Source organism: Apodemus sylvaticus, chromosome 21, assembly GCF_947179515.1.
Source record: "Apodemus sylvaticus chromosome 21, mApoSyl1.1, whole genome shotgun sequence".
Lineage (NCBI taxonomy): Eukaryota > Metazoa > Chordata > Mammalia > Rodentia > Muridae > Apodemus > Apodemus sylvaticus.
The window spans coordinates 10,012,800-10,039,757 of NC_067492.1; the positions used below are offsets into that span (position 1 = coordinate 10,012,800).

Sequence of the window (26,958 nt, forward strand, 5' to 3'; positions counted from 1 at the left end):
TGTTCCTAACCAGACTTTATTGGTAGTGTGGCTGTGGGCCTAGCGTGGTGCTGGGGACCTGGGCTTTACCCAAGCCTAAGTTGGGTACTACGGGGTCACAGCTCCTACTAGGTAGCAGGCCATCAAAGAGGACAGAAGTAGAGGAGCAGGCCTATCCTGAGGTGGGCCTTGCTGGGCCTGAGCTATTCAGAGTCCGGGACACCAGAGGCTGGCTGGGGTGAGAAGCCATCCCTACTAACTGTGGCCTCGCCAGCATTGCAGGAGTACTCTGCCAGGTCTAGTCAGGTGTGGGGACGCCAGGGGATGGGCCGCCTCCATGCCACAGCAGGGGGGAATAATATAAGTCCTTTGATTAGTATATTGAAAAGACAGCTGTTTACCAAAGTCTCTAGAAAAGGGGTAGGGGGTGGTAGGAGGGCTTCTTAACAGGGATGGGCTCAGTCTCGGCCAGAGGTGCACCAGGCAGCTGTGAGCAGGGGAGAGAAAAATGGCGGTCAGTGGTTGGGCTTATGAGAAGCAGGGTCCCTTCCCTGGAGGCTGGGATGGCTAGAGGTAGAAAAGCAGCCTTGGGCAGAGTACGCCAGGCATTGTCACCCCACGCTGCTCACGCAGGCCCCAGAGGGAGGAGTGCGGTGAACTTCTCCCGTGAGCCCCCATCTGCATTGACTGGTGTCCCTGTCTGTACACCAAGCCTTGGGTCAGGGGCTTACATCTGGACCAGGATTCCTGATAGGAGCAAGAACTCCCTGTAGGCCCAGGAGGCCCTTCTCTGAGGCTGGTGTTGATTAGAGATACGGGGTACCCCACCCTCACGCGTTGTTCTGTCCCTCTACCTGGCACAGAGATCTGGGAGAGCGCCTCAGGCTGGCTCAGCGTGTCTACCTTGACGTGTCGGAAGGCCTTGCACACGGGGCTCTGCAGGTGCCTGCGAGCCGGGAGCACAGGTTAGTCCAGGGTGTGTCTTGGAGGTGGGGATGAGGGGAGCTTTAGGTGTGGGCCCAGATCTAGTCCTGCTCTGTCTGGGAGAGAGCCTGTGACCTTGGGGGCATCCATCCAGGAATCTTTTGCCCCTAGCCTGCCCACGGGAACAGGATTAGACCTCTAGCCCTGGCCTTTCCCCTCCTGATCAGCTGCAGCTGCAGGAGACAGCACTGTAGCCATAGGAGTGAGCCTCTGTGCTCACTGCACCCCAAAGTCCTCAGTCTCATGGCCCTTCGTATTCCCTGAAGGCAAGAACAGGGGCAGAAGTGACCCCCTCTGTCCTTGTTGTACGTGGGAAACTAGAACCCCCTGCAGGACTATGGCTCGATCTGGGGAGGTCAGCGAGGTGTCTGGGCTGTTGTGCGCTAAACCAGCCTTGTGGCTAGCCAGCCCCAGGACACTCAACAGCTCTACTGACAGCAAGACTCCAGGACACAGGCAAGGAGGCTATGGGAAACTGAGACAGTCCTTAGAGCGGAGATTTACATGTACTGTGCCATATGGAGAACCTGGGTCAGGGGTCTCAGTGTCTCAGAACCCGGCTGCCTCTGGGTGACAGCTCTTCACTGTCCTCCCCGCCCTTTCCTCAGGGTCAAGAAACAGGAGCCTAAAGACAGTCAGCCCCACCTCCTGGCATGGGGTAGGGACAGGGCTGCACCAACCTCTTCCACTCCTCCTCTGTCTCCCAGAACTCATAGATGACGAAGGTTAGGCCGTCGGCCATCCTCACTGCGGCAACACTGCGGGGAAGTGACAAGCACATGTGTGGCCACCAGTGACTGCCCATTGCACACCACAGCCCTGAGCCTCTTCCTTCTGGTCTTCCACAGGGCAATGGGAGCTGGAGACTCGGAGACCACCATGACTCCAGCCTCCAGGAGCATCCAGGCCCCCTGGCTCAGCACCATGGTCCACATCGAGAGCAGGCAGATTTCTGAGTTCGAGGCTAGCCAGGGCTACACAGAGAAACCCTGTCTCGAAAAAACCAAATCCAAACCCCCCCCCCCCAAAATACGCCTGGTTTTGAGGGGTGGAGAAATGGTCCAGCTGGCACACAACTGAAGATCCTGTCTCAAGAAAAGATCCTGACTCAAGAAAACAATGTTGGGGCCAGGAAGATGGCTCGGCAGGCAAAGGAGCTCGAAACATTGACCAAGAGACTGAGTTTGATCCCCAGGACCTACACAGTGGAGGACAGAACTGACATCTTTAATCCCAGTATTTGGGAGGCAGAGGCAGGCGGATTTCAGAGTTCGAGGCCAGCCTGGTCTACAGAGTGAGTTCCAGGACAAAAACTCTGCCTCGAAAAACAAAAAAGAAAGGTTTCCAGAAGGCTGTGTGCGAGCCTGTAAGGCATTTTCTTACTCAGTGAATGATGTGGGAGGCCCCGCCCACGGTGGGTGGAGTCATCCCCAGGCTGGGTCCTATAAGAAAGCAGGCTGTGCAAGTCAGTAAGCAGCGCCCCTCCATGGCCTCGCCATCAGCGCCTGCCTCCGTGTTCCTGCTCCGACTGCCTTTCATGCTGAACAGTGATGCAAATGAAATAAACCCTTTCCTTCTCGAGTTGCTTTTGGTTGTGGGATTTCATCGCAACAGCGGCAACCCTAAGACAGACCTCATGAACTTTCCACACCCCAGCCTCTGGTATGTACACATACGCACACAAGCCAGGCACTCATCTCAGAACAATCCCCTACATTGACCTCTCTCTGACCTACAGACAGACAGACAGACACAGACACACACAGACACAGACACACACACACACACACACACACACACACACGCATACAAAATACCTGGGTTTTTAAACCAAAGCACACAGTCTGTGCCTTAGTCTCTTTTCTGTCTTTCGGTCTTAAGACAACCCCAGGAAGCTCAGATGGGGACTGAAAAGAGGGAGGTCCCAGACTGACCTGCATCCAGGCATGTCCCCAGAGTGACCCGGATGTCACTCCATCTCAGAGGGGGCTGGGGCAGTGGTGTGACCATGTGGGCTCTGGTGGAGTCCCTGTCCTCTCCAGATCCTCCCAGCCCCCCTGATGCCTGCCTTTCCCACATGCGGCAGAAGTGCACCTGAGCCCCACAAGAAGGGACTCTCTTTAGGGTGAAGGCTGTGAGGGAACCCGGCTGCTGCCCCTATGTTGGCTCATTTGTTAAGCACCAGCCTAGAATCACATGCACAGCTCAGGGTCCTTGAGTGGAGGGGCAGCTGTGTGCCTGACAGCATCAGCCTATGCCAGCCCGTGCAGGTGCCTGCTCTGGTCTCTGGCTACCACGGACAGTTGGCTGCATAAGAGTGTGGCTCACAGCCTGGTGACTGCCAGCCTGGTGACTGACTGCCTTTGCCTGGCTGATGATGGTTTCTCATGAAGGAACTTTTGGCAGGAAGGCACAGCATGGTGGACACATGGAGAGGAAACCTTGTGCACTGGTGTAGCTCAGGGTCCCATCCTTCAAGAAGGACTTGGGAGGGGGGGTGCAACCAAAGCAGGAAGGCCCAGGTGAGGGAAAAGGGGTGCCTGGAGTACAGGGTGGAGTTCTTCCCTCTCTTCCTTTAAGAGCCATCATTGCCCCCAACATCAGTCAGACCAGGGCTCCCCTCCTCACCTGAGTGTGGTTTCTCCCTGTCGCCCTGCTATTTATCTTCACACACAAGACAGGGAGGACTGACCTGGCCCCTGATGATGCCATTCCAATGCATGGCCTCTGGCAGCCCTCCTTAGGCCATTCAGCCATTCCTCTGGCCAGTCAAACCACCGTCACCCTTTCTTGATGGGGGCAATGTACTGACCCCTCACTGGTGGCCACAGTCCCCTGCTCTGCCTTGCTGAGCTGCCCAGGGTAGTGGGACAGGAGTGGTAACAAACAGCAGGCGGCCTGCAGTCTAGAAGACGCAGGCCATGTCACTCCTGGAGGCTATAGCGTCTCCCCTTTATCAAGCAGGCACTGACTTGGGTCAGGCTCTGTGTTATATAACAGTGGTCACACTGGGTGAGTGGAGTGGGAACCAGAGCGGCCTCAGCCAGCACACCGTTTACCCTCCCGACAAACTGCTTGATGAGGAAGCCAGGCCTGGGGGTGGACTTACCCATACTTCCTACAGCTGGCATGAAGCTCAGCTCCCACTTTCTAGACTTTCCATATACGCCCGCCCTAGGAGAGGGCTGGCTCTGCTATGTCCCACCCCCCACCCCCCTCCAGCCAGAGACCCTAGCCTCCCCCATTTCCCCCACAGGAAGCTCTCTTTACTTACTGAAAGCAGTTCCTTTCTTCAGCGGTGCTCCGGAGATACTGTCTCAGGGAATCCAAGAACTCACTCAGCTGCTCGGGGCACACGGCCATCTCCTGCCGGACCAGCTGCAGGTGCTGCGAGCCAGAGTGGGCGTGAACACGTGCGCCAGGCCCTTCCCCAGCCACGTGGGCACCGAACCAATCCCGGCAGCCTGCACCTTGCTTCGGAGAGGTCAAAATAAAAAAACCCACCGCACTTTCTATTGTCACATGCGAAAATCAGCTAAAGGTGACAGGCCTGAAAGGGTAAAGTCCCCGTAGGGTCCCTACAAATTGGGCAGTAAGTAAGAAGGCTGCAGGAAGCCCCACCAAGAGGCACAGCCTGTGACCAGTAAGCTGCCTTTCTGACAAATGCACCTTCTGATGACTGGACAGGCCAGATAGGCCAGACAGGCTGGACTCAGAGCTGGGACAGATGCTTTTTGTTTTTTTTAAATCAGTCCTGAAGTCTCTGCTCACCATGCCCCTTGGGGAGGGGCAGGCAGAGAGGGGGGCCAGAGAGCTAGAGGAATAGGTCAGAGGAGAGGGGTGAAGAGGGAGGGCCTCACCATGTTGGTGCCTTCTTCATCTGAGAGGCGCTGCTGTAGATCAAACGCCAGGGTCTGGAACAAAGCAGTCATGCCTGGGATGAAGGCCGCCTCCAGGAAGGCCCCCAAGACCACTCTCAGGGTAGGGGTTTCTGAAGTCTCCCAGGATGGAAGTGGGGTTCCCAGGGCCAGGCCTAGTGGACAACTACTTAGTTCCCAGGCATAGACAAGTCTGAGAGGGGACCCTAGAACCACAGAACTAAAATAATGGCGAAGAGTTGGTTCTGGTCCAGGCCTCTGAAGGCCTGGGAGATTCAGAGACAAAGATGGGCCCCAATAAACTTGGCATATGTGGCTGGGGCAGGAAAATCTTAGTAACAGGCACCTGGCCCCCCCCCCAAATCAGGACCCTGTTTCTACCATGATTTCCTAAGAGTCCTAAGATCCCCTAATGCGCGTACCTCACCCGTAGCAGTGACCTCGGGTTCCCCATAAACCCATGGTATACACAGGGTGGCCTGCACGCCGCCACCTCCCACAAAGCCCTGAACCGAAAATTTTCCACTTACATCCTATTTCCCAGCCTCCCCAAGCCAGCTGCTGCCTGATTGTGCTCTGGGGACGGAGAAGCCTTGCCAGCTCCGCGGGTCACCAGTACCTGGCGCCCAAGCGCACACACTGATATTCAGTCATTACATCATAGCACAGAACCCCGGGCCCCAAAGGTCCCCCAAGAGGGCTAAGCAGTAGGCTCTGGGTTTAAACCATTTCTCTTCGCCACCTGAAGACATCCATTCTTCTTCCTTCAGTGTGGATCTCCCAACAACCCCAACCCCCCTGCCTGTTTACCCTCCCAAGCGGCAAGCGTGTAAACAAGCAAGAGGGCTCGTTTCTATAAGGGCCTGCCCCTGAATCACATCTCCATCCTTGACTGCTTGTCCACACATCTCAAGAGAGGGCCCGGTGGACAAGAATTGTTTGCAGGTGCAGGTTTGTTTCTGTCACTTAAACAGGCACTCGGGCGGCTCCTGGAAGGCTGGAGTCTCATCAGGAACCCTTTGGCCTCTCTACAGTGGGATGCAGATCCGTCCACTGCCCTCCATGCTCAGTTGGAGGCGGTGCTTGGCCACATGGGGGGCGGAGCCAGAATCCGCCCATGTTTGTGCTTAGGCCAATCAGAGACCTCGGAGGACCCCGCCCCATCTCCAGGACGCCTAGGTGCTCCTGGTTACCAGCAAACCTCGTTGTTAGGGCGACTGAGGTACTAAAAATAAGCTTCAAAGCGCCTCCCTCCTGGGGCCCCCACTGAGTTGTTATGACAACCGGGCACAAGGTCCCCCACCGCGCTGCTCTCACCCGGGGCAGCAGGCTTAGAAGAGGTGTGGGAGGGATGACCCTCGCTTCAGCCACAGCCCTGCAGCTGGCGATACATTTCCGGACTGGATTGCCTCTCCTCCCATCAGACCGCCTTCCAGTGAGAAGGCCCGTGGCTCCCTCCCATGAGTCGCTCAGAATGAACACGCAAGCCCCGCTAAGTGCCAGAGTTCGTTGCCAAAGAAATACACCAAAGCTGAAGGAATGTTACCTCAATCTCAGGGCTCTGACACACCTGTCGCTGGGTGTAGGCAGGTGCGGAGGAGTCCTGCGCGCACATGTGTGGGGAATTTGGTAAAGGGTGACTAGCTGTGCAAAACAGCACTATGTCAGATCCTAACCGGGACAGCAGCCAGAATCCCAGCTCCAGCAGAGGAACCCCTGAGCCTGCTCGTCTGCAAGCCCTTTGAGAATACTGTGTGTGGGTCATATACTGTCCGTAGAAACGTCTCTAGAAAGGCTGGTCTGCTCCATCCTCCCATAGTGCAGTAAGTGGTGAGCTTGGAATGTGCCCCGGACCATCGTCCCTGGATCCCTCTCGCACCTGCTTTTTGCCAGCGTTCTTGGAAATATCCACAGCACAGGCCCCCGGGGTTACTCTCCGCTGCCTGCCCTCCCACAGTCAGGAAGGACCATGGCCCCAGTCTGACAATCTACAACCCACAACCCACCAGGGCGTTCTCTAAACTGGATAAGGCTGGGAAAAAGGTGCGATGGGGTGGGGCGGGCCTACCTTGCTCTCCAGTCTGCCAATCAGCTCTGCCAACCGGCTTATCTGGCTCTCCAGCCCCTCCTCCTTTGGCTCCCCTGTGGCTGAGAAAGAGAGAGTGAGAGACCCTGGCGGTGGGCGGGGCCGTGCTGAGCGGGCAGAGCCCCGGCCCCCAGGCTAGGTCCCCGTGCAGATGACTTGGGCCCCCCTGGAGGGCAGTGCCCACCGGTGCTCTCTCACCCACAGGCAGGCTCTTCACCGGCTCCGGGGCCGGAAGCTTGTGGTTGGGGACGTAGGGCGGAGTGGGGCCTCCGTAGCGGCTCTCGTTGACGGCATGGCTGGGTTTGCAGTGGTCCTGTCTGTAGTGCATGAGGGAGGAACGTGGTGTTGATGAGGGCACCCTATGGGACCACAGCTACCTCTACTGCCTTCACCGTGCGCTTACAAAGCATTGACCGTGTCCTGAAATGTGCCCGGACCTGCCCTGTGGACCCTACATCTGCAGGATGGGTGGCGGGGCCTTCATTTTCTCAGAGGAGGTAAAACCATCCACGAGGCAGGTGACTTGACCATAGCATAGCTCCATGCCAGACTCTCCAGTCCAGGCCTCTGTGCCTCACAGGTTCATTTCCATGGCTGAGGTAGAGCTGGACCAGGCATCTATCTGGCAGACCTCATAATTGATAGCTTCCGGCCAGAACAGGCTACGTCCAGGCTACACCCAGGCTGAGGAGACACCATTTACCTTTTTCCCTTCCTATCTCAGTAGAGGCCACTGTGCTGTGATGGAAGACCTGGTTTTGTGTCAGTAGACCCCGACCCCCAAACAAGGCAGCAAGAAAAAACAAAAAACAAAAAAATGGAGCCTGGCCTGAGTCAGACTCGGTCTCTCTAGCCTACATATCCTTCCTCCAATGTACAAGACTCAACAGGCATGCTGTGCCCCTAGCACAGCGACTGGCACCCAGCAGGGTCTCCAAAACTGCAGGGGGAAGCAGCCAATCAATTCCTTACCACAAAGGGGGCCTTGCAAAATTAAGGCTTACCAATCAACAGGGTGTGTGGCTGACACCCCCATACCCTGCCTCTGAACCCTCTGGTGCATTTTAAAACCTGTCTCCTGGGATCCTTGAAAACTTAACAAGCCTGTCTCCTGGACTGAGGCCTCCTTGTCTCAGCTCCCTCAGAGAGACAAGGCTAGTGGAGGCTTTGAGCTGTCAATCACAAAGTCTGTATAAGCCAGCGACAAATGCGGTGTCCCTCAGACCGTGAAGGGTTGAGTGGGAGGCGCCTCAAGCAGCGGGGGGTCTGCATAAAAGCTTTTCCTGGAACACAGCACCCTTGGGGGTGCTGACACAGGGCAGCCCTGGGGAACTCGGGGCCTGGAAGCCAGAAGCGTTGATGTGTGGGCCAGCATGAGGTGTCTGTGGGTGTGGAACAGATTTTCCATTGAGACACACCACCCACTCCTTCCACTGACACCCCAGGGTTGTTCCCTCCCTGTGGGACAGGCGCGCTGCTATCTGTCTGCAGCAGGAGAAAAAGGGGTGACTGTGAGGAAGATGATAAAATAATAAATCAATAAAGGGAAAGCTGTCTGTTCCCAGAACAGTGACTGTTGACACTGGGGACTCGGGATGGCAAAGCTGCCCATATATGAAGGGTCGTGAACTGTACTTCTGGGTGCTGAGAGCAAACATATTTGGCAACGGTATCGTTAAGAGCCCCCTCACACCCCTACCTGATGGAGGTCCTCACTGACCAAATTTCACCTGCTCAACCCCTACCCCATAGCAAAAAGGACACCCTGGTCACACTGTGACTCTCCACCAGGCACGATGAGAAAGCCAAGGCCATGGGTCTGGGCTTCCTGGCAACTGCCCACCCGTGTGTTGTTCCCCTTTCTCCTTTAGTGCTCTGAGGAGACAGGAGTGTGCTCAGCTAGCTACAGGCAGCACAGGGGCGGGGCTCAAAGCTGAGCAGGCCCTTCTTAGGTAGAAAGACTGAAGTGTTCCAGTCCAGACACCAGACACACAGCACCCAGTGTCCATGAGAAACCTCTGGTGCCTGCCAGCACACCTGGAGAGCAACACTCTGAGCCCCATCCCTCTCCAGAGTCTCCTTAGTTTGGTCCCACCCTGCCTTCAGTAGCTGCCTCAGCCTTCCTAGATCTACAGGTAACAAGGTAGCCCTTGGAGACCCACAGGGTTCCTGATAGGAAGACACTTCCCTCACACACTACACTTCCGGCATGTGGCATTGTGTTCCCAACCTGCAGCAGCCAGATCCCACTTCCCAAACTGGTTTCCAGTGTTCAGAAGCAGCTGGGGCAGCAGGACATTGCCATGTGAACAAAAACTATGGTAAGATCTGTGCGTCTCAGGCGTGCACGTCCCATACCAGACATTCTCCTAAGCACATCCTGTCCCACGTAAGCCTCATGACCCGGGTTCTAGGTCCCAAGTTTGTCCTGAGATTGCAGGAGGAGAAATTGGGGAACCCACGGAGAGGTTCAGGGATGTGTGCACCCAGACCTGAGGGGCACAAAGAATCAGGCTGCTGTGGTACCCCAATATGTCCCACAGACACACCGGATCAGGCTGGTCTGTTCTTCGATGGCTTCCACAGCGCTTTCCACAGAGCTGAGCAGCGACTGGATCTGATTGGCTGTCTCCTTCAGAAGGAAGCGGGTCACAAACTGGTCCACATTGCTCCCACCTTCATATACCTGGGGATCAGGAGAAAACCCAGAGGTGAGTGGGCTCAGGGGCCGGGCGCACCTTGGCCTAATGGCTCTACCTTTGCACGGAGGGAACCTGCACGTTCTCTTGCATCTTAGAAACCGCAAGGTCCCCACCTCCAGAGGCCAAAGGTGGAACTCCGGTTTCATTTGGATCACCTCTGCAAGCCCAGAGAGCAGTGGTACTATCTTACATCTTACCCCTTGGTGACAGGAGAGGACACTGGGCATGAAGGTGGTAGCGGTGTGACAGGATTAATAATGGTGACACTGCTGTTGCTGAACCGATGCTGGTGATGGTGATGATGGTGGTGGAGATGATGGTGGTGGTGATGATGGTGGTGGAGATGATGGTGGTGGTGATGATGGTGGTGGAGATGATGGTGGTGGAGATGATGGTGGTGGTGATGATGGTGGTGGTGATGGTGGTGGTGGAGATGATGGTGGTGGTGGTGATGGTGGTGGAGATGATGGTGGTGGTGGAGATGATGGTGGTGGAGATGATGGTGGTGGTGATGATGGTGGTGGAGATGATGGTGGTGGAGATGATGTTGGTGGTGATGATGGTGGTGGTGATGATGGTGGTGGAGATGATGGTGGAGATGATGGTGGTGGTGATGATGGTGGTGGTGATGATGGTGGTGGTGATGATGGTGGTGGTGGTGATGGTGGTGGTGATGATGGTGGTGGTGGAGATGATGGTGGTGGAGATGATGGTGGTGGTGATGATGGTGGTAGAGATGATGGTGGTGGTGGTGATGTTGGTGGAGGTGATGGTGGTGGAGATGATGGTGGTGATGATGGTGGTGGAGATGATGGTGGTGGTGATGATGGTGGTGGAGATGATGGTGGTGGAGATGATGGTGGTGGAGATGGTGGTGGAGATGATGGTGGTGGTGATGATGGTGGTGGTGATGATGGTGGTGATAATGTTGCCAATGGTAAAGACAGCACTAGAGATGTTGGTCATGACAGTTTTGATGAGGGAGTGCGGGGAGTGGTAATGGTGCTAATGATAAATAGTGTTGCAGGGATGATGTTGGTGGTGGTGATGATGATGTGGATGGGGATGGTGATGATGGTGGTGATGATGGTTAGGGAGAAGGTAACAGTGCCATCAATTATGGATGATGGTGTTTTGGTTGCTGCAGTAGGCAGAAAGCACCATGAGAGATGGCCTCTGCTCCCTTCTTTCTTCTACAAGAAAACTTCTTAGTGCCTCTGAGTCTTCATGTTGTTACTCAGACAGCTACTAAAGAGAATTATGTTGGTAAGAGGGCTGAATGGCTCCCCAGGAAATCCCCTAAAGCCTGTGCTCAGGAATCAGGGACAAAGCAGAGGAGTGGGTGGGTGGGTGCATGTGGTGAGGAGCAGGCTCTGGAGAGAGAAGGGCGAGGGGCTCTCCTGCAGGCTCTGCCATTTGGTGCATGGCGGAGCCTCTCCTGGCCAGACTGGCACTGACGTCCCTTGCTGTGATTCCTGACTCTGCAGAAGGTGCGGAGAGAAGCTTGACTTCTTAGCCTCCTCGGAGTGCAGAGGTAACCAGCACTGGGGAGAGGCGCTGGACCTCGACGACCGAGACGTCCCCTCCTCTGGAGCCACCCCTCCCTCTGCACACTGGAAGGCTGCCCAGTCCCTGGCAAAGCAGGGAAAAGCAGGGCTCTCAAGGAAAGCAAATTAAACTATCCATCACTCTGACTGGGAATTAATTAACAATAATTACACATTGGGAAGCAGGAAGACAGAGAACCGAAGGAACAGGCGTGGGGGCGGCGCAGCAAGGGTACGCGAAGGTGGACATTCTGTCCCGAGGCCTGGCTCTGGGCCACTGTGGGCACACCCTGTTGGAGAAGTCATCCTAGCCTGAGGAAGAAGCATCTTCTAGCTGGCTTTCTAACAACCTGGCTAGCCATGGGTCTAGGGAGCAATGGACTCCAACAACTGAATACCTCTAAATGATCATGGTAACAGAACAGGGTAAAAACCACCACCATCACCACCACAAACATCAACAACAACAACAAAACCCTAAACCCACAGGAGAAAGGCGGGCTCTGGATAGGGTAGGAGTGGGACATATGCTCATTCACAACAATCAGACGGGGGCCTGACAAGGCAGTCACCAAATGCAATAAATGGGAATTCCAAAGACCGGCCACCTTCTTAGGGAGCTGATGAAGACATTACCCTTTTCTCCTCCGCCAAGAGTCACGAGAGCGGCTCCTCAGTGGAAGGGTCAGGAGGGCTGTTCTGCATGCCCTGTGGAACACTCTGATTTGCCAGATGGCTCTACAGACAGCCATTGAGAATCTCCAGTCACATCCATGCTTCAGCCACAGGGAAGTGTCCCCCAAGAGGGAAGCTGTAGGTGAGCAGTGGCTTCAGAGGCGAAGAAGGAGACCTATTAGCCACTAACAGTTCACTCAGACTTATTTATTTACATGTGTACATGTGTGTGTGTGTGTGTGCGCGCACATGTGTGCTTGTGCCGTAATGCCTGTATGGTGGTCAGAGGGCAACCTGGGAAAATCTGTTCTCTCGCTTCACCATGTAGGTTCTTGGGATTGAACTCAGGTCCTTAGGTTTGGCGACAAAGTCCTTGACCCGCTGAGCCACCTCAATGACCAAATTAAGCCAATAAACTATTGAGATTCTATCTTCGCATGCCAGAATTCCCAAAGTGAACAGGAAGTGTTTTTTATGGCCTAAGAATAGGATTTAGGATGTTTCCAGAGATGTTTCTTGGGGGCGGTGGGTGTGAGTGTGCATGCGCGTACATGCGCTTGCGCTTGCTTATGTGTCTGTTTTGAGACAGAGTCTCACTGTATAGCCCAGGCTAGCCCGCATTTGCTATGCAGCCCAAGCTGGCCACAAACTCACAAAGATCCACCTGCCTCTGCTGCCCAAACGCTGGGATTAAACGTGTATGTCACCACGCCCGGCTTCAGAAGCCACTGAGATAAAAGTGAAGTTTTTTTTTTTTTTAATCTTCTAAGCCATACATAATCAATGAAGCAGAGCGTGAAGCATTATCAAAAAGAAGAGTGTGAAAGAGGTGAAGAAAGACCAGAGCTGAGCAGGAAGAGCAAGAATTATCAGCCGAGAGCGAACATTCGAGAGGGAACATTCGTTATGAAGAAAGGCGTTCACGGTCGCTCCCCCGCCCCCCCACCATTCCAGAGCTGATTAAACAAGAGGCAGCCGGGCGCACCCCATCAGAGCGGCAAGGGCTTTGCAGAGAGAAGCCGGAGCAGAAGGTTCTGCAATCACACTCAATCAGGCAGACAGGGCCAGCTGCAATGCCGCCAGGACGATAGCGCTTAAATGAGAAAACACGGCAAGAGATAAGGAGGCGGAGGACTCCGTGTGCGGCCAGGCTGTTATTACATTCTTCAGGGCTGGAGTGGAGGCTGTTGTGAGCCTGGCTTACCTTGGGGACAGGGACCCAGCTGTCATATAAAGCCGGCTGGCTGAGTATCAAGAGGTTTCGACTCTTCATATATTCTTTTTTTTTTGAGTCAGGGTCTCTGACTGGCTTGGAACTCCTAACAATCCCCCTGCCCCAGGAATAGCTAGCATGTCTGGTGTGTATCACTACATCCAACTTGTTCGTATTCTTTCTTAAGAGTTATTTTTATGTGTCTGCAGGTGCCTGCTGAGGCTAGAAGAGGAAGCGGGAGTCAGAGGGGTTGTGGGCAGGGAACTGAACTCGGGTCCTCTGGAAGAGCAGCATCTGTAACCACTGAGCCATCTGCCCAGCCTCTTCTTCATATTCTTTAGCCCAGTAACCCTCCACGCCTGCTCACTGCCCCTGAAGGCTACAGCAGGGAGGGAGCAGATCTGTAAGCATTGGGTGTCAGCCATGGTATGATATGTATTTTATATATAATATGGATATATTTATAACAGTAAGGTCTTAGAAATCAACTAATATGCCCAGTCACAAATGAAAAACAAGTGAGTTCAAGTAGGAGTATTAAAGAGATGCTCCCAGCCACATGTGGTAGCACACACCGCATGCTCTGTTCTTCTACCTCAACTTGGCACAGGCTAGAGTCGTCTGAGAGGAGGCGACCTCAACTGAGAAAAACACCTCCATAAGATGAGGCTACTGGCAAACCTGCCCAGCCCGATGTAGGTATTGTCACCCCTGGGCTGCTGGTCCTGGGGTCCTTAAGAAAGCAGGCTGAGCAAGACGTGAGGAGCAAGCCAGTGAGCAGCACCCTCCATGGCCTCTGCATCAGCTCCTGCCTCCAGGGTCCTGCCCTGCGTGAGTTCCTGTCCTCACTTCCTTCAGTGATGAACAGCAATGTGGAAGTGTGAGCCGAAGGAACCACTTCCTCCCCAACTTGCCTTTGGCCGTAGTGTTTCATCACAGCAACAGAAACCCTGACTGAGGCACACCTATAATCCCAGTACCTGGGAGCAGAGGCAGGTGGATCTCTGTGAGTTCAAGGCCATCTAGGGGTTTGGGATAAGACCCTGCCTGAAAAATAAATAAATAAATAAATAAAAAATTACAGGGAAAGTGTTAAAATATTTGGTAAAAGGAAGCAAATAAAAATTTTCTGGCAGCATATTAAAAATATTGGGTGTGGAGAGATGGCTCAGTGGTCAAGATCACTATCTGTTCTTCAGACAACCCAGGTATAATTCCCAGTACCTATAGGGTGCCTCACAACCCTTTGTAATTCTAGTTCCGGGGAACCTGACACCCTCTTCTGGCCTTTGAGGGCACTTAAAGTAAAAATTTTAAAGAAATTAAAGAACCACACATTAAAAGTTGCCAATATCATCCACCAAAACCTTCTCTGTCCTCGAGGTTCTGGGTGAATGACCTGAACCTGTCACATCATAGTTTGTATTCTGAACCTTGCTTTACTGAATACCTATGATTTGGTATAATAACAAAATACAATAAAAGTCTAAATGCACCAAACAAAATTGATGAAAATATACAGAAGAAAATAAACAATAATTAAACGACAAGATACTATTTAGTGTGAAAAGTTAGCTCTCTGCTGTTCCACAAGAAAGATGTGTTAGAAAAATCATAATAAGGCCAGCGAGCTGGCTCAGCAGGCAAGGGCACTTGTAGCCAATTCTGACAACCTGAGTTCCATCCCCAGGACCCATGGTTGTGGAAGGAGAGAAGCAACACTCACACCCACACACGTATGCACATGCACACACACCAGCATGAATGCGTGCATTCACACACATACTCACCTGCATACAGGCACCTCCCCCAACACACACACACACACACACACACACAGTTCTTTGACTTCTCCAAAGGAAGCTGTAGCATCTCAGAGATGTCACTCTAACATGCAGAAGAGACTGGCTTTGTATTTTTAAAGAGTATGTTTTTAGCTGCATGCGTTTCCCAACAAAGGCACAACATTTTTTTTTTCCGGTCTGATGTCCCACAGTCTCCACATATTCCTCTTAGTCTCCTGTGACAAAGTGTCAGGTGGCCAAAATATGGGTCCACACAAGACATGATGGGGAGGAAGCTTACTGGTCATCTGTCTTTATGACCCTGGCCATATGTCTTGACAGTGAATGCAAGAGATGGTTCAGAAAATGCTGGGGACAAAGACACTGCATGGTAGCATCTGTGATGGCCGTGAACATACCTAAGGCCAATGGTTTGTATTTCAAATTTTCATATTTACCAAAGCATTCCATTCACGTGACAGAGAAAAGACCAGTCATGACCATGAACCCAAGCCGACAGAGAACAGGAATTATAAGAAGAAGAAGCACAAATAAATTAGCAAACATGACACACATTAAATAAGTGTAGGGGGCTGGCTATGAGAAACAGCTAGTTAAAATAGACAAGACTGTCAGAGACAGTTGGAAGTGTCACATGCCCTTACTCCCAGGACTGAAGAAGCTGAGGCAGAAGTATGGTAAGTTAGAGGCCAGCCTGGTCTACACAGCAAGACCCTGGGTCAACAAGCAACATGAAAGAAAAGGAGGAAGAGCCCGGAGTGGTGGTGCATGCCTTTGATCTCAGCTCTCAGAGGCAGAGGCAGAGGCAGAGGCAGAGGCAGAGGCAGAGGCAGAGGCAGAGGCAGAGGCAGAGGCAGAGGCAGAGGCAGAGGCAGAGGCAGAGGCAGAGGCAGAGGCAGAGGCAGAGGTAGGTGGATTTCTGAGTTTGAGGCCAGCCTGATCTACAAAGTGAACTTTAGGACAGCCAGGGTTACACAGAGAAACCCCATCTTGAAGAAAATGAACAAGTGAAAGAAAGAAAGAAAGAAAGAAAGAAAGAAAGAAAGAAAGAAAGAAAGAAAGAAAGAAAGAAGAAAGAAAGAAGGAAGAAGAGAAAAGAAAAGAAAAGGAGAAGGAAGGGAAGGCAGGATGGAGGGAGGAAGGGAGGAAGAGAAAGAGGGAGGGAGGGGTCAAGTCTTGGAGGAAATGGAGCCATTTCTGAAGTATTCTGAAACTGTGACAGCCCCGACCTCGCAACTGCCTAAGGACTTTTTAATTGTTCTTTTCTGCAGAAAGTGTCTGTCTTGGTCAAATAACAGTTTAGACTTTTTAAAGGAATCACAAGAACATGCCGTGCATAATCGATCATGAAAGCAAATGTGTCCAGACTCGATAAAGAGGAAAGGGAAGATTCCAGAAAGGAAATGGCTAAGCTTAGGGTTGGCTATAAACCACGTGCGACAGGGGCTGCAGAGGTGGCTCAGTGGTTAAGAGCTCTGACAGGAGACCTGGAGTTTGATTCTCAGCACCCATATGGTGGCTCCCAACCCTCTGTGGCTCCATCCCAGGGGACTCAGTGTCCTGTTCTGGCTCCTGTGGACTCCTGGCACACACAATGCACAGATGTCTACCCCTCACACACAATAATAAGACAAGAGCCGCCAGGCGGTGGTGGCGCATGCCTGTAATCCCAGCACTCTGGGAGGCAGAGGCAGGCAGATTTCTGAGTTCGAGGCCAGCCTGGTCTACAGAGTGAGTTCCAGGATAGCCAGGGCTATACAGAGAAACCCTGTCTCAAAAAAACCAAATTAAAAAAAAAAAAAAAAAAAGACAAGAGCCCCTTCCCTTTCAGTCCCTTGACCCAAGAGTTCTGGATCCATTTTTGTTTTTTTAATAGGAAAAAAAAACCCCACTTCCATATGTACCAGGGACGGTGACTCATACAGAAGATGTCCAGTCATGTGACCTGCTCCCTAGGCCGCTGTCCCACCTCAACTCCCAATGCAAAGAGAAGGCACTCCGTGGGTGACAGAGCCGAGTGAGGGCTGATGAAGGATGGCGCTCTGATGCGAGTGCATCGCCGAGCGTGGACTGTTCAATATGACGGAATCTAAAAATAGAATCCACCCATCGATGGCTGAGGTGAAGTCATCAGATCACACACACACACACACACACACACACACACACACCCTCAGGCATCTGAGTAGATTCCTCACCATCGCCCAAGACAAGACGGAACAAAGGGGAAGGCAACAACATATTTTTCCTTGCACAGGCTGAACTGAAGAGCGTTCTAAAATAAGAGCTGGCATTAATATTGCAATTAGTGGAAAGATGCTGCCGGAGACATGTACTTGAAAAACTGGGGCCTGGCGTCTTTGTGGTGTGTTCGTTTCTGGGGAATATGTCACATGCACCACAGGCACCAGAGGAGCCAAGGCTAGCCAGCATGCAGGAGGCTAACCCAGCTAACCATGACAGAGGTCACTGCATCAGAAATCAAGGCACTCAGCTACCTCCAGGGACCGAACGGTGCCTTAGTTAGGGTGTCCCTTGCTATGCAAAAACCCCATGATCAAAAGCAACTGGGGAGGAAAGGGTTTCTTTCGGCTTACACTTCCACAGTACTGTCCACTGATAGAAGTCAGGGCAGAAACCCAAGGCAGGAGTTGTTGCAGCAGCCATGAAGTGCCCACTCACTGACTTGCACCCCAAGCCAGCTTTCTTACAGCATCGAAGGCCACCAGCCCAGGGATCGCAACCCCCAAAGTGAGCCGGGCTTTCTCATATCAACCATGCATCAAGAAAATGCCACAGGCCAATCTGCTGGGGGAATCTTCTCAACCGAGATCAACGTGGATAACCCTAGGTCATGTCAAGTTCACATATAAACCAGTCAGCGTGCAAAGAAAGCACTGAAGAACACCCGTGAGCTGCTTTTCTACAAACAGACCAGCTAGGAGACAGATGAGAAGAAGAGAAATACTCAGTGACTGTTATCAGGCCCTGTAAGGATGTTCCCGCATCACCCAGGACCACCGTGACCACCGGAGGTCACATGTGCAGGGTCCTCGTGACACCACAGTGGCTGAGGCTAGGCTGAACCTCCTGGGGGGAGTTCAGCCCCTCTCCTTCATGGGGAGGTTCTGATCCTTTGAGCCATGATCAAAGAGCAAGCAGACCACTCTAACGAGGGCCCAGTGCCTCATTACAGCCTGCTGGTGACAGGGCTCTGCGCCTAGTAGGGAGGGAGAGGTCAAGGGAGGGCTTGCTACACAATCCATCTCCCCTCCCTCTTGCAGGCAACAGCACCCTTGCCTGGGACACCCTGCTAATGCTCCAGCCGCCATGGACACTGGGGCTGTCAGCAAGACTGCCACCAGGACAGCCCTCCAGAGGAGATCTTGCAGGGTCTTCAAATACGTGCAAAGCAAGCATAATGCTGGAATGGCAGTGTGTGTGTGTGTTTGTGTGTGTCTGTGTGTGTGCATCTGTGTGCATCTGTGTGTATATCTGTGTGTATATGTCTGTGTATGTATGTCTGTGTGTGCAACTGTGTGTGCAGCTGTGTGTGTGTATCTGTGTGCATCTGTGTGTATATCTGTGTGTGTCTGTGTGTGTATGTGTATGTCTGTGTGTGTGTGTGCATCTGTGTGTGTCTGTGTCTGTGTGTATGTCTATGTGTGTGCGTCTGTGTGTATCTGTGTATGTATGTCTGTGTGTGTGTCTGTGTGGGTCTGTGTGTGTCTGTGTGTGTGTGTGTGTATGGGGGGTTCAGACTCGGCAACATCTGCGTGCACAGCAAGAAGGGGCCCTCCGGCCCTCTGTGGGCGGGGCATGGCACAGGCTGTGTCAGAAGCCAAGGGAGCTGGTATTGACCTACACAGTCCTGCACTCAGCAGCTCAGAGGACCCACTTCCTTCAGTTCCTCCAAGGCCTGGAATATCGACGCTCCTGCTTCACACAAAGAAAGCAACACTGCAGTCCTTCAACCTGCTCACGGACCAGACCCATGAAGTAGTGTTCTACTGCATATGGGCTAGCCACTTAGGAGATACTTTTGCACTCCTGGGTCAAGTTCAGATGGATAAACCTGCAATCCCCACTTCCGGATCCCTAGGTCTGTGCTGTTGTGCTGTGCCTTAAGGAGCCAATCCCTCGGGGACTCCTACCTCACAAGGCTTCCACTGCAGGCCAGCCTTGACCCTGGGAAAGGCCCCTACAGTCTGATGCACAGCCCACAGGACAGGGCTATCCACCAAGATGTTCCTCTCAGTACTTATCTCCGCCCCTCAGCGAGCCCGTGGTCAACATTTGTCACCACCCATCCAGACACCCTTGGACAACAATGATCGGAAAGATCTAGAATAAACTGGCACTCAGGCCTTAGCTTCCTGAAGGTACGACCCACACCCACTGACCTTCTTGGTGTAGCCCATGGCCTTCAGGACTGAGTGGTTCAAAGTCTCCAGGGAGGCCAGGACATCTTCGTAATCTCCCATGTGCTCCACGAAGTAATCTGAGGTGGGAGGTTGCAAAGGTCAGGGGTCACAGAGGATTCCACCCCTCTCCTCGGGACCCTCCCACCAGCCCCACCTAGCCCCACACTGCGTTGCCCTCCTCTGGCTGCTGCTGATCCAGGTACCTACCACACAGTTCCTTGGTGTCCACATGACTGTAGAGGGGGGAAGGAGGGAGGGAATAAAGGAGAGAGAGAGAGAGAGAGAGAGAGAGAGAGAGAGAGAGAGAGAGAGAAGTCAGTCCTCTGTGCAGTCCTTAAAACTCTTGCAACCCATTCTCCCACATCATCCTAGGCACTGATGTGAGCCCCACTTCCCAGAAGGTAGAAAAAGATGGAGGGTGAGCCCCCTGCCTGCCCAGCACGATCTGTTTCCTTTCCATTTTTTAAAAAATTTTTATTTATTTATTTATTTATTTATTTTTGTTTTTTTGGATTTTGTTTTTTTTTCGAGACAGGGTTTCTCTGTGTAGCCCTGGCTGTCCTGGAACTCACTCTGTAGACCAGGCTGGCCTTGAACTCAGAAATCCGCCTGCCTCTGCCTCCCAGAGTGCTGGGATTACAGGCATGCGCAACCACCACCCAGCCTGTTTCCTTTCCTTATTTGGAGACAAGATTATATTATGTAATCCAGGCCGACCTGGAACTCTCATGATCCACCTGCCTCAGCGTCTTGAGTGTTGCGGTCACAAACCTATGCCACCATCTCTGGCTGTGCATTTCTCTCCGGGCCTATGGCCCTATCACGAATAGATGGGATTAGTCAGGTGTGGGGCTGGGAGAGGGGGCCTGCCAAAACAATACCGTTACCCCTCCTGGGACTCTTGGGGCCCTGAGTCAGCCTCCGTTCTAGCCCTAAACTTCACTCCTTAGACCAAAGCAGAGAAGGGGCTGGTCCTTGCTCAGGGTTGAGGGAGGTATGTGAAGGCATCAGCACCAGACGCTGCGGCAGAGGGACCAGGCAGGGTCTGGGTGGGGTCTCATGCCTCCTTTCTAGGCCTGGCCTCTGCCCTGGCCCAGGACTGACTTTAGTAGTTCCCATGCTCAGCAGCAGACATCTGGGTAAAAGTTTTGTGTGGATTCCAAGGCTGGTGACTGCCCCGGAATTCCTCAGACCGCCTGAAATGTTGCTTCCGATGTGGGAGTTGTCTGGGTCAGAAAGGCTTAACAACTCAAGAGGCTGCTAAACATTTGTAGTTTCTACTTCAGGAAATCGGAGGCAAGACTCCAGAATGTCTTCAGAACTGTGCCCTCCCCTAAAGTAAGTCCACCACCCCAGTCTCCAGGGCAACCTCTTTTTTTTTTTTTTTTTTTTTTTTTTTTTTTTTTTTGAGACAGGGTTTCTCTGTGTAGCCCTGGCTGTCCTGGAACTCACTCAGGCTGGCCCTGAACTCAGAGATCTGTCTGTCTATGCATCCCAAGAATGTGTGATTCAGTGTGTGCCCAGAAGGCTGCACAGAAGCTGAGATCTCAGGTAGTCTGGAGACAGAGATCCCTGCTCTGCTATGCAGACCAAAGTCACTCCTACAGAGGCACGGCCAGAAAATCACAGCCTGTCAGGTCCCCAGCCTCAGCTGTGGGCTACCACTTTACTAGCAAGCTGCAAACTGACCTGGCAGTAACTGTACCCACACCACCACCAGTCTCTGGGCCCCCCAAGTGATCCAACCTGCCCTAGCACCCCTGGAGTGGAGCAGAGGAAGGTAACCAGGTGGCCATTGCCCACCCAGGCAGAAGTCAGGAGCATCAGACATAGATGAGGGAAGGACAGTGCACACTTAGGTTGGCTCCGAAGACCAGGTGTCCTGTGAGACTGAGCTATGGTTCAAGTCATGAGTGGATTGCAGAAAAAAAAATTCATTTTGCTCCAAGGTCAGAAGTGGGGTTCAGGCTCGAGTTGGGATTCCTGCACATTACAGGGGGCTTCACAGGGACAGGATCTTAGAAAGTTGATCCTGGGGTAGTACTAGGATTAGAACTGAGTGGAGAGGTAGCAGGCAGGCTCACGGCCAATTTCCCATCAGTCCTGTGTATACAGCAGGCCCAGGGACTCTCCCCTCTTGGTGGCTCAGAAAGGACAGACTTTGTGGCAGTCACACACACACACACACACACACACACGCACACGCACATGTACATCAGGCTCACGCAGCTTGGCAGTGAGGGCCAAACAGGTCTGACTTTTGGATTACTGAGTCAGAGGCGTTCTGGGCCTCTTGCACTTTAAACAGGACCTTGGCATTATGGAGAAGGGAGGAGCCCATACACCCCCACGGTGCCCTACAGTAGTCTGGGCTCACTTGGTGTTGTCTGAATCGATGGTGTGGAAGAGGCCCTCCAGTTCCTTCTCATTGAGGACACCATCTGCGAAGAAGAGTTGAAACTCCTCCAGGGACAGCTTCCCGTCATCTGCAATGGATAGATAGGCAAGGAAGCAAGTGGCTGTTTGTCTCCAAGAGAAAAGCACATGGTAGCCCACAGCCTGTCCCCAGCACCAATGACTCAGCTGACAAACTCCCCATTGTCAGGTAATCCCAAAACATCGGAGGCAATGGAAGCTGGTTTCTGGGGAGCAAACACTCCCATGCTCTCTTCCAGGCAATCGCCCCTTCTGCTCTCCCCTCAGACATCTGACACAGACACTATTTAAGTAATGTGCTTAACCTGATGCCACTAGCCTATAGGGATCACGCTCAACCCCGGCCCCAGGTCCTGGCTCCGGGATATCTGAGGATTGTCCCTCTACTCCATCTTTCCTCAAGTCAACAGCAGTCAACCTAGCCTAGAGTAGGACTTTGTATCACATAGTAGGTGCCAGCACAGTCCCCCACCCTTTTGGTGAGGGGTAGTCAGTGACTCCTCCTGTCATGGAGTAGCTGGGCTGCGTGGAAAACTGAGGCCAATAACAGGCTCAACAAATGTGTGCTGCAATCGATTAGTCATGTCTGTCCTGGGCATAGCATCGGGTGTGCCAACACCAGGTCCAGCTTCCTTCTTGACTGCTTCCACCTGCTTCTCATGGATGGTACCTCAGTGTCCTCTGTACCCAGAGAGAACAGGAAGCTGGAAGACAGGGCCTGCAGATCCTCTGATCACAAGTCTTCTGACATTTACCTTGGGTGCTAGCCACAGGCCTAATGAGCACAGATGAGCTATTAAGAGGAAAATATCCTCCACTTGGCCTCTGGTCCAATTAGGGAAGACAAGTTATCCTGTGGCTTCATAGCTTCTGCCAATGACCCAAGCAGGGCTGTTTGCAGGCGGTGCTGCTAATGAGCAGGAGCCCAGCCTGCCGCAATGACCTTTCAAATAGCAAGAGCCTGTGAGCCTCACATCCCGGGATGGGAAGGCTGGCTGGTCCTCGCCCTTCTGCCACCCATCAGTGCCAGTCTTCTAGTGATACCCAGGGGTGCCAGTCAGGACTCTCATACTAGGCTTCCCTCGGGGTTCAGCTACTGCATGCCCACCACACCCAAACTAGTCTTTATCATGAGAGCCTCCCAGAGACACACAGTCTTGTGCTCATGATGGAAGGCATCTTGCATACATTGGTAGAGGGCCTCCCCCCCCCCCCGTGCTTTGGGCACAATGACCTCACTGAGAACACAAGTCCTAATACCCAGCCTGTGGGAGTGATGGGGGGTCCGGTGGGCGCAGTCTAAGGCTTGCTGCAAGCTGAAACTGACACTCCTGTGACCTGTGTCGGGGGTGGAGGCCAGGCCTCTTTTCCGGGTAGCACAGGCTCTGCACAGTGGTACCACATCTTCAGTACAACTTGATTTCCCTACATCCCTGCGTTCTGCAGGTGGTCCTTCACTGCAAGGCCTGGGAGGCTGCGTATCATCCCTGGGACAGTCCCAAAGAGGGCAACAGTCCTCTGTAATGATCCTAATCCAAGCCTCTTCCCCTGCCCTTTCATATCTCAAAGAGCTCCATCCCCACTCCACAACCACATGGGACAGTTAACAACGGCACCTAGGAAGGACACAGGAGCTGTCAAGGCTGGAGCCACCTTGAATTGAAGCCCACTTGGGAAGGGCCTCAGGGCAGGTGATAGGGAGGGGCCTCGTCAGTACTTCCTTCATAGATGAGCACTGCACTCTCTGGTTCTCTTTTGAAAAGTTGTAGTTCACCCACATACATCTCTTCACCTTGCCCCAAGGCTCTGAGCAACATAGGACAGCTGTTACCACGTCAGCTTACAAAAGGGGAAACTGAGGCACAGAACAGCGACAGGACTTGGCCTCTGGACTTCTTGTTCTCTTCACCCTCAGCTCCATAGCTGTCCATGCCCCCACCCCCTAGCCCTTTCCCATGAAGCATCGGGACAGAGAGCGTGTAGGCAGCAGAGCACCTGGAAGGAAACTCACCATTTTTATCCGCGCGGCGGAAAATCTGGAGAGAGGAGGCTGGAGTCAGTCCCTAGATGAGCCTGGGCAGGTGCCCTGAGACCCAGCTGAGCTCTCGCTCCCAGGAGCAGCTCGGGTGAGGCTTGGACGCCCAGACTTCCCCAGGAGACCTCGAGGCTGGGACCCAGGGTAGAGAGACTGCAGCAGGCAGAGGCCCTCCCCACCCTTCCTAAGCTATCAATCCCTCTCCCACAACATTGCCAGCCTGCCCACGGCCGCTGACAGACACGCACATTCGTGCTACACACTCACGCACACCCACATGCATCTCTGCAGGTGTGTGCACACTCATCCCCCTGGACTCCTCCATCGCTGAGTACACAGCTGCACCCAGCCACGCTCAGAGGCCCACGAGAGCTCCACCACGCCTTCCCACCGTTTCCTTTTGTTCTTTCCAGGATCCACCTCCCCTTGCTCTGGCTTGCCTGGGTTCCTTCTGAAGGAGGTGATCTTGAAACCTGGTGACAAGATCAGCCCACAAGAAGTATGGCATCATTATGGGATAGGGGGAGAGGCAGGCAGGGATGTACTGGTTGCAACTTGCAGAGATGGGATGGGGAGCAGTCCTAACATGGGACCTGCTCTTTGAGACAAAATCACTTCCTGCTTTGCTGACATTTGAATCCCTTAAAATCAGTTGATGGCGGTGGTGGTGGTGGTGGTGGTGGTGGGGCTGGGTGCCCAGGGCCAAGAGGCTGTTCTAATAATTGCAGGGCACTTCCAAGAGCCCACTCAGCTCAGACCATAACCCAGCAGCTCCTGACAGACCAAAGTGTCTGCTAAGACCTCCAGACTTATAAGAAAAGGGATTTGATGTCCGACCTTGGACCGACTGAATCAGGATTGTCTTTTAATCAACCCCTGTGGCTTTGATGTATTGTAAGTCTGAGCCGGCCCAGGGCCCTGGAGGAATTGGCTCCCTCATCCGGAAGGAGAAGTCAGCCTACAGCATGCCCAGGTCCTCCAACTCCCCGGGTTTCCCCAGACTCAGAGAGGTCTGTCAGGGATCTGCTAAGCCAGACAAGGCATGCCACTCCTCAAGTCTCCCTGAGTCAAAAGACAGATGGCTCTGCTCACCTACAGCCCACAAGCAACTGGACAAGGGAACTGTGTGCTCTCTGGATACCCCTTGACCTCAAGAGGCCTGGGTGTCGGAATGACTAGGTTGATGTGGCCCCAAGTGAGGCCAGGTAAATCGGCTCCTCCCCGTTACTCCTCACCCACACCGCAGGGGAAGAAAGACTCAGCCAGCACAGGGCAGTAAGTGCAGAGAGAGGGGAGAAAAAGGCTTCCCTGAAAGGGGGCAAGCTGGACTCTGCCTGGATCCTGCTGTGTGCGCACACATCTGTATGTGTGTGAGTGCGCTCGCACGTGTGTGTGTGTGTGTGTGTGTGTGTTCACAGAGGCACTAGAACACCCATTTCCAAAGCCCTCCTGCCCAGACACACCCACAGCTTCTAGCAAAGAAAGCAAAGTGGTGGGACACGGTTTCTAGTCCCCTGATACTTGTAGGGGTGTGTGGCACACATCCGCATGCACACACACACACACACACACACACACGAACTCATGAACACACTCTGATTCTCTCAGAACCCCGTAACACGTACAGGCACCTCCTGGGACCAGTGCCATCCTCCAGAAGCCCCTCCATGGACCACCAACCCTCCCCTGCCTATATGTCACCCCCACTCTGCGGGGGGCAGGGGCATGGCGGGGGAGAGCTGTGTGGGGCATGAGGAACAAGGTGGGGTGAGGAGTCAGTCTGGGGTCCAAGAGTTAGGAGGAAAGAACAGGAAAAGAGTGAGGGACAGCTGCTCAGGGTGGAGCTGCGGGTTGAGGACCCCTAGGTCCAAGCATTCTATGGAAAGAGAGAAGGTGGGGAAGGGGCTTCATTTGCAAAGTGGCACAGCACGGGGCCTCAACTTCCTCCTGAGAGAAGAGAGCAGCGGTGGTGGTTGGGGCTGTGTGTGGGGCTGGTGTCAGAGAAGTATCAGCGCAGGGAAGAATCCGGGATAGAGAGGAGGGGGCTGGCACTGCCCAGCTCTTGTCCCAGTCTTAGGGACTCAAGTGAGGGTTTGGGTAGGACCCCAAGGGGGGAATAGCGGCAGCTCTGGGGGACCAGGCTGTTGGATGGATGGGGGCGGGGAGGGGGAGTTCGGGAATGTGAAGGGAGGGGATGTGGAGGGTCGTGCGGGCCCAGTGGGGACAGGCTCCCCAGCCGCGATGGGAGGGACCAGGGTGGGTCTGCGCTGTGGAATTAGTGGAAGCGGGAATGTGGAGGGAAGGGACTGAGGAGAGGGTCCTTGGTCTGGGTGCGGACCCAAGCATCAGCCGCGATGGGGTGGTGGGAGGGCTCGCGATGGAGGTCCCCGCGCAGAGGAGGGTCCCATAGGATATGGGAATGCAAGGAAGCGGATGGAAGTGAGGGTCGTACGGTCCGGGTGGAGTTGGGGGCTTGGAGGGGGTGTCCCTGCGGGGAGAAGGGGTCCCAGCTATGGGATGTGGAAATGAGATGAAGTGGAGAGAGGCATGAAGAGGATCCTGCGGTCTGGGTTGGGGGACAGGCGCCTCAGCAGCAATGAGAGTTGGGGCTTGCACTCGGGGGGTCCCCGCGCCAAGGAGGGTCTCGGCTACAGGATGCGGGGATGCGGGAACAGGCAGGGAGTGAATGGTGGAGAGGGTCCTCGGGTCCTGGGTGCGGACTGGCACCCAGCCGCGCTGGGCGGAGGGTCCCGCGCATACTCACGTCCAGGATGACAGCCGTGCCCCCTCGCAGTGCGGCGGGCCCGGGGCCGGGGTCCGCGACGGGGATGTCGGGGACGAGCGGTGCGCGGGGTTCCCCCATCCTGGCGCCCACCCAGCGCAGCAGCCCGCCCAGCGCGCGGCCCTGCGGCGGCGGCTCCCGGAGCAGCCTGTGCGCGCCGGCCCTGCACAGGCGCGCCGCCCGCTCGCACATCTCGCCCGCCGACCCCCGCCCGGCCGCGCCCCCGCGCGCCCCCTGCCCGCGCCCGCCCGCGCGCGCCGCTCCCGCCGCCGGCCCCGCGGCCCGGACACCGCGGGGACCGCCAGTGCCGGGGGTGGGGGGGCTCCCCGGACCCCGAGCCACGTGCTCCGCGCCCGCCACCCCCACCCCGCCGGCCAAGAGCGGAGGCAGGGGACTGCCCGCGGGGGCGGGG

At 54.1% G+C, this 26,958-nt stretch overlaps 1 protein-coding gene across 1 annotated transcript; it reads right to left on the reverse strand.

Annotated features, from left to right (window-relative positions):
• Nucleotides 1-26,738, reverse strand: Necab2 (N-terminal EF-hand calcium binding protein 2). The gene is made up of 13 exons (XM_052166565.1): nt 26,529-26,738; nt 23,741-23,765; nt 21,671-21,779; nt 19,501-19,526; nt 19,273-19,370; nt 9,477-9,613; nt 7,126-7,244; nt 6,910-6,989; nt 4,824-4,877; nt 4,238-4,350; nt 1,644-1,721; nt 834-925; nt 1-466 (listed from the first exon to the last, which is right to left on the reverse strand). The coding sequence occupies exons 1-13, from the start codon at nt 26,736-26,738 to the stop codon at nt 438-440; spliced, it is 1,170 nt and encodes a 389-aa protein (XP_052022525.1). The 3' UTR covers nt 1-437.
• Between the last annotated feature and the right edge of the window lie 220 nt (nt 26,739-26,958).

Excerpts from the sequence above, each read along its gene's own strand:
- Necab2 (XM_052166565.1), bottom strand. The coding sequence starts at position 26,738 with ATGTGCGAGCGGGCGGCGCGCCTGTGCAGGGCCGGCGCGCACAGGCTG. Across the intron at positions 19,527-21,670 it reads ATCGATTCAGACAACACCAA|TCATGTGGACACCAAGGAAC; the intron begins GTGAGCCCAGAC and ends CCCCCTCTACAG. Across the intron at positions 9,614-19,272 it reads CCATGGGCTACACCAAGAAG|GTATATGAAGGTGGGAGCAA; the intron begins GTCAGTGGGTGT and ends CCTGATCCCCAG.